This window comes from Pongo abelii, chromosome 7 (assembly GCF_028885655.2).
Source record: "Pongo abelii isolate AG06213 chromosome 7, NHGRI_mPonAbe1-v2.0_pri, whole genome shotgun sequence".
Classification (NCBI taxonomy): Eukaryota; Metazoa; Chordata; class Mammalia; order Primates; family Hominidae; genus Pongo; species Pongo abelii.
In genome coordinates, this window is record NC_071992.2 from 119,415,924 (window position 1) to 119,433,639 (window position 17,716).

General features: G+C 36.2%; 1 protein-coding gene across 1 annotated transcript in view; it reads left to right on the forward strand.

Moving 5' to 3' along the window:
• Positions 1-12,098, forward strand: part of DCAF13 (DDB1 and CUL4 associated factor 13) — a gene marked incomplete at its 5' end in the record, with an annotated part of 28,204 nt that extends 16,106 nt beyond the window's left edge. Inside the window, 5 exon segments of the mRNA NM_001133426.1 lie at positions 1,286-1,368; positions 4,237-4,401; positions 8,771-8,906; positions 10,087-10,250; positions 11,439-12,098. Of these exon segments, the coding sequence (NP_001126898.1) occupies positions 1,286-1,368; positions 4,237-4,401; positions 8,771-8,906; positions 10,087-10,250; positions 11,439-11,526 (636 nt within the window). The 3' untranslated portion in view covers positions 11,527-12,098.
• Positions 12,099-17,716: the final 5,618 nt, after the last annotated feature.

Consider the following 17,716-nt stretch of genomic DNA (forward strand, 5'->3'; position numbering starts at 1 on the left):
ACAAAAGAAATGCTTTTAATACTTGCTTTTATTATTCCTGTCATTTTTATAACGTAACAACTAGATATTAGGAGAGTACATTCATTGAAGTTTGAAATAGATAAATATGATAATCTTTCCAAAGTACCACTTATATCATTTCACTCATTCATGTGATTTAATGGGAAGATCCTATATGAACTTTGGTCTTAGACTTTTAAGCAAGTTAACCTACAATGTGTTTCTCCTGTAAGGTGGTGGTATTAATAACTATCTCGCAGCACTTTGCTGAGAATAAAACATGATACTTTAAGCATTTAGCAGAATGCTGACATGAGGTACTAGTTTAATGAATGGTCATTTCTGCCCCCTCCCACCTACCTAACACTCATTCTGTTTTTTTTTTTTTTAAATTTAGTTTTTCATTATTATTGCCTCCTGCTTTGCACATTCTCAGTTTTTAATGGCGCTTCATTAATTTTAGGTTGAAGAAAATGTAGCTTGGCTTTCAAGGTGCTCTGAAATCTGGTTCTAATTTGCAACTCATTTATTTCTTTTAGTCAGTAAGGTAACATTGAATTGGAGTTTGTCACATGCAGGTCACTTTGATAGATGTAGGGATTGTTAGACACTGCTACTTTCTATTGCTTCTTTGCTCCGTCTACTAGTCTATCAATGTTTCTTTTATCCTTTCTCTCATAAATGTAGTAGTTCTCAATCAGGGGTTTTAGTCCCCTACCAGGTACAGTTCTGGGAATGCAAGAGGGACATTTAGTGGGAGGTCCCTGAGTGGCAAAACATCCTACAGTGGATAGTCATACACAACAAAAGATAATCCTGCTCAAAATGCCAATAGTGTACCCATTGAGAAACACTGGATTACTGATCCTTCATAGGTCAGTTCAAATCATACTTGTCTTTAGAAACAGTTCTTTATGTTAACCCTAAGCTCACCATTAATTTTGCCCCTAATTTGATACTTAGTTATTTGTTACTTTATTGTTTATATTTTAACTTATTATGTGTCACATTTTTCTGACTCAACTGTAAATTGTTTGAGATTAGGAGACTGGGAGTTAAGCATTTCTATTTTTATATTTACTACTCTGCCTGTGTATTTAAGAAGCAATTACTGATTGATTTCTCTTCCCATTGCACTGAGCTGAGTACTTTACACATAATAGGTGTTTATGAAATATTTGCTTAAATCAGTGGGGGAAAAAAAAAGGAAAGGAAGTGGGAAATTCATCCATTTTAGAGGTAATTAATTTCATGGTAATGGGTTACTATATGCTTCCTTTCTCAGGTTATCTTAGATATGAGAACAAATACAATCTGTTGGAACCCTATGGAAGCTTTCATTTTTACAGCAGCAAATGAAGATTATAAGTAAGTTTCCCTCTTTTACAAACTTGTGTATTTCTATCAGGAATGGCTTAATTGTATAAGTCATACTAATAAAATATATACCACTAGGTAGGTATACCTATAAAGTTTGAAAACTGTTGTTTGTTTAGCTTTAAAAAGTTTTCCAAATTGGAGAAGAGCTTCTTAGAAAAGTATTTATTTTGTTAGTATTTAGAATGATGTAGACCAGGGACAGTAAACAACTAGTGGACCAAATCCTTTCTGTTGCCTGTTTTTATAAAGTTTTGTTGGAATATGGCCACACCCACTTACTTATTTAGATATTGGATATGGCTGCTTTTGTGCTATAATGCCTGAGTTGAATAGTTGCAGCGGAGACCTATGGCCCACTTGCCTGAAAATGTTTAACATTTGGCCCTTTACAGAAGAAGTTGGCTGATGTTTGATGTAGATCTTATAAATAATGACTGAACCATACATGTTTTAATGGAAATGAAAATATCTGCCTGCAATGTTTGTATTGCAGTGAGTATCAGGTAGCTGATACTCATGTAGTCATGTTATCAGCTATCACTGTTAAGTCAGACGGAAGAAAAATTATAGTTATCTTTTCAGTATCCATATGAGGTAGGTGGGACATGCATGTTATCCCCTTTTTAAGATATTAAAGTGGGGAGATTAGTCTCCCAGGGAGGAAGGAGTGTCTTATCTTTTTTTTTCCCAAAGCGTTTATTATAGCGCTATGCCTTTGATAGATTCTTAATACATGTTTTTTTTAAGAAGGCAGAAGTTTGTTGGTGGATTGAACTTTAGATCTTTGTATTGTTTTATGTTCCACTATATAGATTTGAAAGCAAAAAAGTAGTAGTATTAGCTCATAAAAGGATTTATTATATGATGTTTTAGTGGTACCAACTAAAAGCATCTTTTATGACTTTCTGCTAAAAAGTGGTTTAGTCCAGGAGTTTGAGGTTACAGTGAGTTGTGATTGGGCCACTGCACTCCAGCCTGGCCAACAGAACAAGACCCTGGTGTAAAAAAAATAAAAGAAGCTCAATTAGACTCTCATTAACTAGCAATACCAAACTACAGTAATTGAAGCTTTTTTTTTTTTTTAACCTTTATTGATGTTTTGAAATTAAGTGGCATTGTTCCAGTTAAAGGCAATAAAAGACAAGAGTAATACAGCATTATTGTGACCAACCTCATTAAGGTTTCTAAAGAATGTTCTAATAAGCTATTTTAGCAAGGTACCATTTTTCAGTGTCCTTGGAATTTCTCATTCCTTGCCTTGAAAAGAATTGCATATGCCACCTGAAACAAAGAGCATATCCCTCATAATAAGTGACTGTTGGAGTATCATAATTGCTCTTTGAAAACGATCTTGCTTTTGTATCCCTTTTCTATATTTGTAAGTATTTTTTCTTTTATTGCCCTTTAGATATTCTAATCATTCTGAATTAGAAACCTAAGTTCAAGTCTAGGCCGACCAGTAATTACTGTATAAACTTGGGCAAGTCATTTAAACTAACTCTGTATCATAGTTTCAGCATCTGTAAGGTGAGGGTTAGAATAGATGATCACTAATGAATCCTATAATATGGAACTTTGTTTATTTAAAGGTTTTCCATCTAAACAAATTGATATGCTTAGAATTGGAATTCTTATCATTTTTCCCATGTAGAAATAAAGCATCTTACTAAAAAGCAGTTTGCTGGAACTAAACAAACCTAGTTGAAAACCATTGCTCTTAGGCAGGAACTGTAAAGCAGTTGTCAATATCTTACTACTAGTAATGTTAACCTTGATCATTTGGTTAAGGTGGTGTCTGCCAGGTTTCTCCACTAAAGAGTTACTTTTTTTTCCTTTTGTAATTATTATATATCTTTGGGGAGATACTTTGGAACTATGTGGATATCCTCTTCTCAGACTTCCACTCACTAATCTTAGCATCTTCAAGTATTTTTATGTTAGGAACTTGGTCACAATAATGCTGTATTACTCTTGTCCATTGTTCATGTTGGTTCATTTGAAGCACTATTCTTTTAGCCATTAGATTAAGAATTTTTGAATCTTGAAACTCATGAAGTCATTGTTTTTACCAATTGTGCATAAAGTATAGTTTCTCATTTTGATACACCCTTTGAAAGGCCGTGTTCACTCTTACATATCACCAGTAGGAGTATAAATTAGTGCAACTTTGTTGGCAGTGATTTGGCAACTCAAATCAAGCCTAAAAATGCTCATGCCTTTAAACTTAACAATCCTACTTGTAGGAATCTGTCCAGATTTAATTGAACCTATCCCATTCAGTTAAAGATTGAACGTTAAAAATGCAAACGTTGGGATTTTATTAAGCATTATATATAATAAAATGTTGGAAACTATTAAAATATAGGGAAATAAATTATTTGAACTTATATATACAGCCATTAAAATATTTTCAAAGATTGTTTAATAACATGGGTAATGCTTATTAATATGTGGAATATCAGAATATAAAGCTTTACATAGCATTTCAATTTTATTAAAAGTATGTATTTAAATAGTATGGTGAAAAAGGTTTTTTAAAAAATTATGCTGTACTAAATAACTGGCCTCTGGGTAGTAGAATTAAAGGTAATTTTTGTACTCTGTACTTTTTTTGAAATTTCCACATTTTCTACAATGAGATTTATAAGGAGGAAAATATGTTGGTGTATGTGTAAGTGGAGTCTTAAGGAATCATAAAAACTGTTGAAATTTTTCCTTATCCCTCACCTGCTTGTGTACAGCATTGAGCTTTTTGTTTAGATGTGCATTGTTTTGCAAATGGGTCTTATTTTCACTGGTATCTTTTAGTACTGCATTCTAGAAATATGTGTCAAATATTTAAAAATTCTTTTACAGCTTATATACTTTTGATATGCGTGCACTGGACACTCCTGTAATGGTCCATATGGATCATGTATCTGCAGTGCTTGATGTGGATTACTCTCCCACTGGGAAGGAGTTTGTGTCTGCTAGTTTCGATAAATCTATTCGAATCTTTCCTGTAGACAAAAGTCGAAGCAGGTATGTGCCTACCAGTAAGCCATTTATATTCATATGTCAGTTAACAATGGGGAAGCATTCTGAGAAATGAGTCATTGGGCGATTTCATCATTGTGTGAACATCATAAGAGTGCACTTAAACAAAACTAGATGGTATAACGTGTTGCACACCTAGGCTGTGTGGTCATATGGTGTAGCCTGTTGCTTCTAGACTACAAATCTGTTCAGCATGTTACTGTGCTGAATACTGTGGGCAATTGTAACACAGTGGTATTTGTTTATGTAAACATATATAAACATAGGAAAAGTACAGTAAAAATCCAGTATTATCTTAATGGACCACTGTCGTATATGCAGTCTATCATTGACCAAAATGTCATATGACTATTTTTGTTTCATTTTTCTTTGTCCTAATTATTATTTATCTTTTCTGAGAGGGTACCTGAAGTTTAATAAAGTTTTTTGCTCCAATACAGTTTAAGAAAAATTAGTAATAATACCTTACATTTGTTATTTTTTACTTAGTCTAATCCAACTCTGTATGCCAAACCAAAAATTAAAAAAGAAATAAAAGTAAGTTTAAGTTGTCAAGACCGTTCTCCCTCTATTTTACTTTAGTAGGTATATGGCTTGGTTGATGAGAGGTTGAGAGGTGGGAGATTTGAATACTTAGCTGTCCCGTAGTCTCGTGTGTGTCTCATTCTGTAAGCACATTGAGTGTGATTCTAATATTTAAGATTTGTATTGTGTTTTGTATAGTTTGGCCCTTTACTACATATTATATGTTATTAAATACAGTATCTATTTATACATCTATTATATCATATTTTTGTAAAGAGGTAGTTTACAGAAAGTGATGGCATTTTAAGGAGTTTGCAAGGGGAATTTTGTTCTCGAGTTTTCACTTTACAGACTGACTTTAAAAACTAAGTCCTGTGTAGATACAGCCCCCTGTGTAGTGAATTATGGTTTGCAAAGAGCTGTTATACACATTCCCATTGTTCCTTAGTAATGCTTTAGATGTGTTCCTGGAAGCATGCATAAAATAAATCCAAATAAATGGAAATAATTTTTCTCAAAAAATTATGATAATTGGATGATTATGGTCATAGCCAATCTGCTTATCTAACTCTTTGCTCTTTTACTTGTGATATTTGTGTCTTTTTCCACTGTAATTTGAGGAAGCCATATGGATTTCTAAACCATGTATCATCATTGTCAGCAGATAATTATCATCATCACTGTTTATCTGATTATGAAGGTGCTTCAGTTAGAAGCATACTGACAGGAGTGTTCTGATGACTTTGATCTTCATTTTATCATTTCTGTTGTAGAGCTTCTGCTGTGTGTTCCTATGTGACTATTGCTTCCTTTGTCGCTGCCTTGATATTCTCCAAATTGTCATGAGTGTTTTTTTGGGATTATTCATTTAGGCCCAAGGCAAGACTAATAGCTTCCATTTTTCTCTCACCTCTGGAAAGTGTTGAGAATCAAGAGAATATGGTCCTCCATCATTTCTTGGCACCACAACTTCCAAACGTAGTAGGATAATATTTTTCCAACATGGTACATAAGTAGACACAAAGAATGAAACGAGAACAAAATAAAAACAGGACTGTGTAGTTACCTATGATCCCAAGGGGCCAGCAGCTGAGTTCAGGCTGAATTATTCCAAAGCTAGTGTGGACAGCTAAATGTAGGTCTAGCTAGAAAACTCACATGATTCCAAAATTGTATAAAAGGGTTCTTATATTTCATTTCCATGGAATTGTCTCCTGATGTCATTTGGAGGTTTTGTAATCACAGTCTTAATATGTGTTAACGTCCTGTTGTGTTTAGATATACATGGTGTTCCCTCTGACCTTTGCCTTTATCTGTTTGAAAGCTATTTCTAATTTGTTTCTGTGGTTTGTTTCCTATCATTGTAAACATCAAATAACTCATGCTTGGGTGAATAATCTGTATTTTAAAAATATTTTCCTTTAAAAGACCTTAAAATGGCTAAAGCATAGTATTTTTAAAATAAATTTTGAGTAAATTTTTTTAAACTACAGTTAAGTCAGTATTTGAAAGTAGGCTTCTGTTGGAAGTTCATTCAGTATTTACTGAGCAAACAAGTAAATTAATAGTGTTCACATGGAAAAATTAGTGTGACTGTGTATATAAAGAATTTAAGCCTTTAAAAATTTAAAAATGTATTTATCTCCTAATAGTAGAACTTCTGGTGAGCTTAATAAACTTAGCATATATGCAGACGTAAACATATCTAGAAGTTAAGAACTCAGCATAGTTTACCATTGGGGAGGATTCTCAGTTACTTAAGTGACTAACCATTGGATTTGACTGGTCTACTGCATGAACAGATTATGTTTAATGGTTACAGAAGCCTGATTGAATTTCCCTACTTCAAACGCATGATACTGCTTTGGAAAAAAGGGCTTCTTAGGTACGTGGAGATTATAAGAAACGCTCTTCAAAAGCAGAGCACTGAGGGGAAGAAGAAGAAAAAGCAGTCGTATCTCATCTAGTTTTCATTTTAATAGGATGTTCTTTTTAATCATCCCCTCTCTTTTAAAAATGAATTTCTTATGATTTATCAAAGTGCTTAAAACATACCTATCAGAAACAGTGTAAAAGACTAGTTTTGTGAGTATAGTCGAGAGATTTTTTTTTTTTTTTTTTTTTTGAGACAGAGTCTGGCTCTGTCAGCCAGGCTAGAGTGCAGTGATGCCACACGGCTCACTACAGCCCCTGTCTTCTGGGCTCTAGTGATCCTCCTACCTCAGACTCCTGAGCAGCACCACACCTAGCTAATTTTTAAAATTTGTCTTTAGTAGCTGTGGGGTCTCCCTGTGTTACTCAGGCTGGTCTCAAACTCCTGGGCTCAAGTAATCCTCTCACCAAAGTACTGGGTTTACGGCATGAGCCACCGCACCTTGCCTACTTTAGAGATATTTTTTATAGATATGAATATTTGATTTAGTCATTCTGTTTTTTTCTTTTACTGTGCATAGTTTATTGAGCCTGTTTCCTTCCTCTTTATATACTCTGCATTTTGAATAATTTAATCCAGATACAGAAAATTTATTTCTCCAGAAGTTTCATCTTACTTTTTCTGACCTTGTATTTTACTTGCTTTTTAATGCCCTTCTTAACACTTACTAATATAGTATCACCTGTGAATTCATCTAGCATATTTCACAGCCTTTCCAAATAGGTATGATATTTGACATCTCCATTTATTAAATGATTCTTTTTTTTTTTCGAGACAGAGTCTTGCTCTGTTGCCCAGGCTTGAGTGCAGTGGCGCGATCTCGGCCCACTGCAAGCTCTGCCTCCTGGGTTCACGCCATGCTCCTGCCTCAGCCTCCCAAATAGCTGGGACTACAGGCGCCTGCCACCATGCCCGGCTAATTTTTTGCATTTTTAGTAGAGATGGGGTTTCACCGTGTTAGCCAGGATGGTCTCGATCTCCTGACCTCGTGATCTGCCTACTGCAGCCTCCCAAAGTGCTGGGATTACAGGCGTGAGCCACCGCGCCTGGCTCTATTAAATGATTCTTACCTCAACTTATCAGACACTTCTGTAGTCCTCCCTTTCTTTTCACACATGTAAATCATCAACTCACTTTAATTAAGCTTTTTTTTTTTTTTTTTTTGAGACAGAGTCTCACTCTGTCACCCAGGCTGGAGTACAGTGGCACAGTCTTGACTCACTACAACCTCTGCCTCCCAGGTTCAAGTGATTGTCCTGCCTCAGCCTCCCGAGTAGCTGGGATTACAGGTGTGCGCCACCATGCCCGACTAATTTTTGTAATTTTAGTAGAGACAGGGTTTCACCATGTTGGCCAGGCTGGTCTAATTAATTAAGCTTTTTAAACAATTTAACCAAAACAAAATTCTGGCATTAGATTCAGCATATCAGGAGGCACTCTTTGAAGACCATTGCATTTCTTTCTTTTTCAGTAAAATGAAGGGAAAAAAAGTGTGTTGACCTGAATTGATTTGATATGGGGAAGAGGCCTTTTAAGATCAAGTCCTTTCTTTGTGTTACAAAGTTACCTCAGTTGAACATCATATTTTATTTGCATTTTATGCTTTTAGTTATTCTGTGAACTTTTCTGTACATCTGGTTTTGCTTAGTTTGTTCATATTTATTTCTCTTAGTAGATAGTAAGTTCTCTAAGAGCAGAAATTTATTTAATACCCCAGCACTTAACACAGAACCTTATTAGTTGGGTTCAATAAAAATACATTGACAAGAATTTGAGTTTTTATTTTATACTCCCATAGGACTCAGAAATGGTATCCTGATACTTAATAGGCAGTGGTTACTCAAAGGAAATCTGTACCAAAATCCAAAGGGTTTTAACTTAATTCCTTCTCTGTAGGGAGGTATATCATACAAAGAGAATGCAACATGTTATCTGTGTAAAATGGACTTCTGACAGCAAGTATATTATGTGTGGATCTGATGAAATGAACATTCGCCTGTGGAAAGCTAATGCTTCTGAAAAATTGGGTGTGGTAAGAGAATTCATTTTCTTTCATTGTCATAAAGCTGATTTCTAATTTTATTAGATATTATTACATTGTGAAAATTTACTTTTAGGTATTTTTGGGTATTTTGATTAAATTGACATAGCTGTGATAAAAAAAGCAATAAATGGACAAGGTTGTATTGATAATTATTTGCTTCACTCTGATCTATTATTGTAGACACTGTACATTCAAATTGACATTTAAGACCTTCAGAATGCCTTTGTTAATTCAGATGTTTGATAATATTGAGTCTTACTGGTTTTTTGTGTTTTCCTTGAGGTAGGGAGAGAAGATGCAGGAACTAGAAGCTCAGAACTTAGACCTCGTATCTCTTTTGTTAGAGAAATAGTCATCCAGCAACTCAAAGGCTGCAAGTCCCTGGGATATCTTGTTATATCAAAGACACAATGGAACATTTAATAAATACAGAAAGCTTCAGACTTTAAAAAAGATTCCATGAAAAAATAGCAGGTGTTATCATTGGCTGGTTACCTCCAGGATAGGGGATTATGGTTGATTTTGTTTTGTTCTTGATGTTTTTCTAAATGTCCCGTATTTTCTATAAGAGAGTGTTTATATTATAAATAAATATTAAGTTTAAGAAGGAAAGAGTAAATGTGAATTATTTTCTACTGAGTCCTGATAGGAAAATCAAAGGCAATTCTGTTTTAGGTTTAATGATTGATAAGTATTGCATTGTGCCTAGGTCCATCATTAAATGTTCCTCTAAATCGTATCATCCTTAACATTCGTTAAACAAAGGCTAGTTCTTATGGAATTGGATACTTATTTTTTCTTTTCTGTTTCACTATGTTTAACTCACCTCCCTACCCACCCCCAAAATTTGAGTGAGTGATTTAGGTGCTTTTCTATGTTATTGATGCCTAGGGAAGGTCCAACTCGGTGATCCACATGGCCCTACTCCTTCAGCACTGCTTTCTACTGGGTGGCATCTATCTACATGGCGAGTGTGTTGCCTAAAAGGAAATTCAGTGCTTGCAGAGCTAGTGTTATATTATAACCTTGTAAAGTGCAGAATTACATTGGCAATTTTGGTTGCATATCATAAAAGTTTAGGTTTGGGGGAAAAGGGTGCTTTCTAGCCTTTTTATACCGAAGCAAAACAACACACTATTCATTAGGATACCAAAATGTGTATTTTCAGCTTACATCACGAGAAAAAGCAGCCAAGGATTATAACCAGAAATTGAAGGAGAAATTTCAGCATTATCCTCATATAAAACGTATAGCTCGTCATCGACATCTACCAAAATCTATCTACAGCCAGATTCAGGAACAGCGCATCATGAAAGAAGCTCGTCGACGAAAGTATGTTTTGAGGCATTTGACTCTATTTATTACCCTTTTCTGACTTCTGCTCTCATCTCACGAAAAACAAACAAACTTAACTGCCATTCAAGGGAGTAGTTTATGTGCTATTATTTCATAGTACATTAGTGATGTGTTTGAAGACTTCTACAGAAGGCTTTTTCTTTTTTCTTTTTTGTTTTTTTGAGACGGGGTCTCGCTCTGGAGTGCAGTGGCACAATCTTGGTTCACTGCAAGCTCTGCCTCCCGGGTTCACACCATTCTCCTGTCTCAGCCTCCTGAGTAGCTAGGACTACAGGCGCCCGCCACGATGCCCAGCTAATTTTTTGTATTTTTAGTAGAGACAGGGTTTCACCACGTTAGCCAAGATGGTCTCGATCTCCTGACCTCGTGATCGCCTGCCTCGGCCTCCCAAAGTGCTGGGATTACAGGTGTGAGCCACCATGCCCAGCCCAGAAGGCCATTTCTTTTTCCTTTTCCCAATAAAGGGAAGCAATGACTATCTGAGAATGGGAGAACTTCCATTACCTGTTTTTGAGAATATGTTTAAAGGACAAACAATGAAAATGAATTACCAAAATAAGAAAACACTTGCTCATATTAAAAAATTATTGTAAAAAATGTTTTAAAAAATAATTTCTGATGTAGCTGGAATTAAGAGATTTTGTGTATTTTCCAAGTTAAAGAATTAATCTATAGTAGAGCTCTTTTCCTAAGTAAAAAATGTTCTGATATGCTTTATTATAACATGACATCTATCATTTTGGATATAGAGCAGAGCTACTACCACCACCACCATTTCCTCTGTGAAATATTCTTCTCTTTGAAATACTTGAAGTCATGCATGAAATTCTAAGAGCTCTTTATTTTTCAATTAGAATATACAAATGGCTATTATTTTTCTGTCTTTGGGTAGATGTTGCAGTATAATCACTTTTAGAAATTTTATTAACTGTGGCAGGTTTTTAAACTTAGTAAAGGACCCTATTAGGTAAATATGATAAGAAGCAATTAAATAAGTAAAGTTGATTTCTTGGTACTAGCTTCCTTTTACCTATTGTCATTGTGAAAATATTTTTTTAAATAGGTGTTTTTCTAGTGAAAGAAAATGCTTTGATTTTTCTGACAAAGTTTTCTTTAAGATAAGTTCTCATAAACTTGCTTATATTTTGTATATTTTATTTCTAGGGAAGTGAATCGTATTAAACACAGCAAGCCTGGATCTGTGCCAATTGTGTCAGAGAAGAAGAAACACGTAGTGGCAGTTGTAAAATAATTGGTATTCCTAACAATCCTGATGTATAATTATTTGTTACTTTTGATTTGAGAACTCTACAAATAAAAGTGCTGGGACTAGATTAATTGCAAACATTTTAGTTATATGTGTAGAGCTTTATTGTTACTCCTTTTAGCTACCCTGAAAAATGATCCTTAAAGGTGGCCTAGTTGATAAGACTATCTGTTTTATCCTTAATCTGCATTCTTCTTTCATTGTAGAATACAGTATTTGCAACTCATTTTTTCTTGTTTTTATTACAGAGATACTTACTTTCTCTCTGATCTATTATTGTAAACACTATACATTCAAATTGACTTTTAAGACTAAACATCTCTTATGTTATCTTTAATATTACTTTGAATAATGATTGCAATGATGTTTCTTCCTGTGATTCCACATAACATTTAGAATAATGGTGTCAATTTTTTACAACTGAATTTATTTCTAGTGCTTTACTTATATTTGGCTTTTTGACTCTTTTAAAACAATCAGCCTGCATTTATATAATTTTTATAAATACTGTAATTTGGATCAAGTTAAGATATTAAAAGTTCCTGTCAGCATTGAAACTTTGGCCTATTTTTGGTAAATAATTTTCAATCTCACTAAATCCTAAATAGCTCTGTGTAACATAGGTTTTTCTTTTAATCATCAACTTAATAGACTGTATTATAAATATGTATAAATCCAAATTTTAGGAGATGTTAAGTAAAGAAGAGATTTTAAAATCCAAAGAAAAGAATGTGTAAAGAATACAGTCATCACTCTGTATCTGTGGGAGATTGATTTCAAGATCTACCATTGATGCCAAAATCCAAGGATGCCCAAGTCCTTGATATTAAATGGCATAGTATATGCATATAACCTCTGCATACCCTCCCAAATACTTAAAATCATCTCTAGATTACTTATGATACCTAATACAATGTAAATGCTAAATAAATTGTTGTTATACTGTATTGTTTAGGGAATAATGATGAGAAAAAAAGAGTCTGTACATGTTCAGTACAGATGCAATTTCTTTTTTCCAAATGCTTTTGAGCCACAGTTGGTTGAGTCTATGGGTGAGGAACCCACAGATATGGAGGGCCGATTGTACACATCATTTATAGGAAAAATGTGAAGTGTGCACGGGAATGGAAAATCTGAAGAGTGGGAGGAGGATGCAGTCAGGGTGCAGTACACAGGATATTTCAACTCTTGGTAACATTTTATTTCTTAAGCTGCATTTTTTAAATTTTTTTATGCTTTCTTGGATATCGGAAATATATTTTTCTTAAGGCTGGTAAGGGATCAACCATAGTTTTTAATTCTGGTGATCTGTTTTTTGTTTTGTTTTGAAACTGAGTTTTGCTCTTGTCACCCAGGCTGGAGTGCAGTGGCACAATCTCGACTCACTACAGCCTCTGCCTCCCAGGTTCAAGCAATTCTCCTGCTTTAGCCTCCCGAGTAGCTGGGATTATAGGCACCTGCCACCATGCCCAGCTAATTTTTGTGTTTTTAGTAGAGACAGAGTTTTACCGTGTTGGCCAGGCTGGTCTCGAACTCCTGGCCTCAGGTGATCCACCCACCTCGGCCTCCCAAAGTGCTGAGATTAGAGGTGTGAGCCACCATGCCCAGCCTGATGATCTATTGTAGGACTCAAATTACTTGATTTTTAGGGTGAACCAAGTTCACTTGTGCACCTATATTGCTGTTAGTTTGGGTGTGGTTTCAAAGAATATGCAAATACTGATCCATAAATGTGAGCTCCTCTGTCAGTTTGAGTCCTTCAAGAAATAGATGACTAGATGGTATTAGACATGCAAGAGATTTATTGGAGGAACCCACTTGTGTAGGACAAAGCGGAGGGAGTAGGAGTAGGTAGGAAGAGCCTTCAGACTACCATAAACCTAACACCTGTGGTAAGAGATGGAAGGAAGGAGGATTGCGTAGGAGGAATCTCCTACCCAATTATTTCCCCTTAAGGGGAAATAATTCCAGGTAGGAAAGCTGTTTCATCATGTAGCAATATGTTAACCTTTACAGGCACTGAGAAGAAGCCTAACAGAAAAGAGCATCCTTCTCTTAAAGCCTGCCCTTGAGTAATCAATTCCAGTTACTTGGGCCAGTTTTCAAGTGATTTACAAAGTTGGTAGAATAGAAGTTTACCTTACTTTTTTTTTTTTTTTAACCTTTCCCTTTCACCACTTCACTCTGATCTTTCTCTTTTTCTGCTTTTCCTGCTCATGTTTTGGCTCATCTAAAATCTGAGTGTACCTTAGCCCAGTTTATATACCACCTAAAAAATGAATGGACTGTAGTAAGATGTTTGCCTGGCATCTTGTCAGGGCATTTGGTAGTACTGCCTTGAAGTTGTTCCACCTGCTGAGTCACTGGCACTACCTCCTGCTACAACCTGTGGTTTCCATAGTGATTTGTCAGTGACTTTCACACAATAGAACCTGACTGGTTAAAGACCTGAGCTGTTTTCTATAATTCAAGTCCTTTACTCATCTAGAAATGGGAGCATGGTTTTGATCATTTTGAAATGCAACTTTACGAGTAAAAATCTTACGGAATAAAATGCACAGATATGTTTTAAGGACTGAGGTTGTTTGGGTAGAATCCTGAGGAAGAAAATAAGGATGGTGGCAACATGAAAGGGTTACTTACGGAGATAAAGAAACATAAGTAAATACAAAGGATTTACAGTAGTCCTTCAGGTAAGAAAAGTTATATCAAATGCCTTGTTATTAAGTCTTGCCACTTGGTCACTGTTTTGACCCTTCTCTTTGATGGACCCAGAGAAAGCAGGTTGCTATGCAATCTGTTCTTTTATATTCCCCATTCATCATTGTATTTTGAGAGAAAAGGAGGGGAAAAGACTTAAGGATTATCATGGGCAAGAAGAGTTAATCAGGAAATCAAGACATCTTGTTCTTAGGGAACATTCGTAGTCAGCTTGAATGTTTGAGCAATAAATTCAAAATTGATTGCTACCCAATGAACGTCGGTAATTCATACAGGGCCTTAAAGTCCCATATTAGAAAATACCAAATCAGTACTTAATTCGAGGATTTTGAAATGTGGATCAGTGTTTTCCAGTTTTGGGATATTGTGACACTCCTAGTAGTGCTAATGGTGCATACATTTTAAAGTAAACATTGTTTGCTTTGATTCCCTTCCCTTAAAATTATTTAAATAGATTAAGTCAGGGCCAAGAACCTGGATGAGTTAATGATTTATTGAATGAGCATTTTTTCATTTAGTCAACATGTATTGAGTCCCAGCTAGGTGTGTATGTTTTTTTAAGTCAAAGGCAATACCAGCTTCGTGGCCAGATGTCTTCACAAGCACTGAAGCCGGTATCCAGAAATGAGCTCATTATTTTGCTCCAACCCCTAAATTTCATCTCCCGTGTTCCCTGTCTCTGCATGACACACCATCCACAGAGATAGCCAAGACAGAAACCTGGGTGTAAGGGCACAAGTTTTATTAAATTAATACTAGTAACAATAGCAGCTAATGTTTATTGGACATCTACAACACTGCAAATGCTTTACATGCACTTAATTTAATTCTCCTAAGAACCGCAAAAGGAAGGTCCTACTATAATCCATATTTAGTCTCAGTACTGTGCACTGAATCTATAAAAGATTCTAAAAGAGCTCAGTCTCAAAGGAAATAAACATGAAAACAAGTAATTGCAGTACATTAAGATGTCTTAGCAGGATACTATAGTAGCGCCCAAGAGGAAAGCCTGACTTCCTGCTGGGAAAAGAAGCCCTTCAGAGGTAAATGGCATTTATCAAACACCATTTGGTTCTGGGATATTGTATGAGTGAGTAGAAATACAGTAGGGCTGTTTTCAAAGTCTGTGATCCATCATTCAGATATGGCACTATTAATGAAAGAAAATTCCAGCAATCTGTATCAGAAAGTCATTAGGTTAAATAATACGCATTTGTCCCTTGTATACATGGGGGATGGGTTCCAGGACCCTACAACCTGGTCCTGCACATACCAAAATCCATACATTCTCAAGTCCCCAAAGTCAGTTCTGTGGAACCCCTGGGTATGAGAAAGTTGGGCCTTTGTATTTGCATGTTTTGCATCCCATGAATACTGTGTTTTTTATCTGTTTGAAAAAAATTTCTGCATAAGTAGAGCTGTGCAGTTCAAATCCATGTCATTTAAGGGTCAACTATAAGATTTGGGCTAATATTCTCCAGAGAGATAAGCGACTTATGGGATAGAAGCTTCATTAGGGTACTTAAGATTAATGGATCAGAAAGCACAAAATATAGATCTAGGGGGTCTTAGGGCAGAGGAAAAAAAGGGCAAGTATTAGGTAAAAATGAAGGTGGGTGTGAGAAATGGAGGCATGGAGCCAGAGCTGAGTGTGTTGCAAATCCTGTGGATGGATGGGCCCATGGCAAGATCAGCCAGCAGCGACAGAAGTAGGCTTACAGCAGGTGCACACACATGCCCGTGCATACTTAAAGGAACAGAGGGCAAGCCAGCAGCAAAATATATACGTTGTAATACACACACACACACACACACACACACAGACACACACATATATATATCTTCTGCTCTTTACCCACCATAATTCATCCACCCAAGGAGAAAATCAGTTTTATCTGTAGGGCCAGCTTTAAAAATAGGCCTGGATGATTTTATGATTCCCTCTTCTGCCTTCAGTGAATAAAACATCTTTGCTGCAACTGAACACAAAGATTAAAAATACAATGGTTAGTTGAGTATATAGTTTTCTTGTAGACTGGGGATCATTTTGTTACAGGGAATGATATTTTCCTCAAGGCATTTCAAGCAGTTTGTGAGCAGGAATCTCACAAAGAAACCCAAGTACAGGAACCCCAATACAGCTGGGCCAGACATCCAGGACTCTGGCGCTGGACACTAGATAGCCACAAAAATGAGACTTTTTGTGCCTCTATTCTGTACATTTTCTACTAATCATCTTGTCCTTGCTCACAATTTCTACTCTTCCATAGCTTCAGCTCTTCATGTCCCAAAATGGCTGCCCCAGACATGACTTTGCAGTTCCAGTGCCCCATCAATTATCCACTTACATCTCTGTCTTTCAATTTCAGTTCCGAAGAGAACTTAGCTAGAAACGTGTATTTAGGGGCAGGGTCTTTTGTAGCAGTGTCCCGTCAGAGGCCCTGGTTAGCAGCTTTCAGGTGTCTACCTTTGACAGCTGTCTTAGCTTGGGCTAGAAGTAGGGGGTCTTCAAAATGAGCTATGGGTAGGCAAGCCTATAAAATGCTTAGTACATATCAGTTAATCATCAAAATAAATAGCAATACCAAATCAGTATTTTCACATGGGGAGGGAGGTGAAGAAACTAAGAAGAAAGTAGCATAGGTGGCCCTGAGTCAATAAAGGGCACTGGAAGGGGGCAAATCTTAACTTTATTTCCACTGCCTGTTTTCCTAGATCCATAATCCTAGGCCTTCTGACATACACCCCAAAAAACAGCTCATAGGCTCAGTCTTGCCTCTGGTGCTACTGAATGAAATAAGTATAATGAGGGCTTGGAATCCAGTTAAGCTCCCTAGACCCTCAGTGTCTCCCAGGTCTGGGTGTAGACCCCAGTTGCCATCTTTTCTCCAAGTGGCTCCACCCTGAGCCCCTGTATTGAGTAGTGTCACGGAACCCTGACTAGCTCCTACCAAATCTGCTTCCTCATGGCTGCCAGCCATGCCTGGCTTATTACTAGCATAATGGACACTTTGGTATATGTCTTTCCTGGTTCCTAAATTGAACTACGACACAGAAACCCTCCCTCTGTGCTCTGGCCAACCACCAATGAACCCCTGAATTCTGCCCAAACTTGCAAAACCACACTGCTGAGAGTACTGCAGGCATTCCCAGTAAATGCAACTCTTAATTGGCCAAGCAAGAGCTGAGATCTTAGCATGCATTGCATCTGAGAAGAACACAAATTTTGCAGACTTCATAATTATCTCAAAGGGAATTTTATCTTCACTTTAGCAGGGATGAAATAAAAGCTTTATATAGAAGTGTTGCTCTCCAGCTAACACATTCAGGAAGCCTGCTTTGCATCATTTATGAAGGTTTTTGTTGGTTTTAACACCTTGAACTTCCTTATGAAGATACTTGTTTCCCTCAAGGACTTATTAATCAAAACATCACACAAAAGTTCCCTTAAACA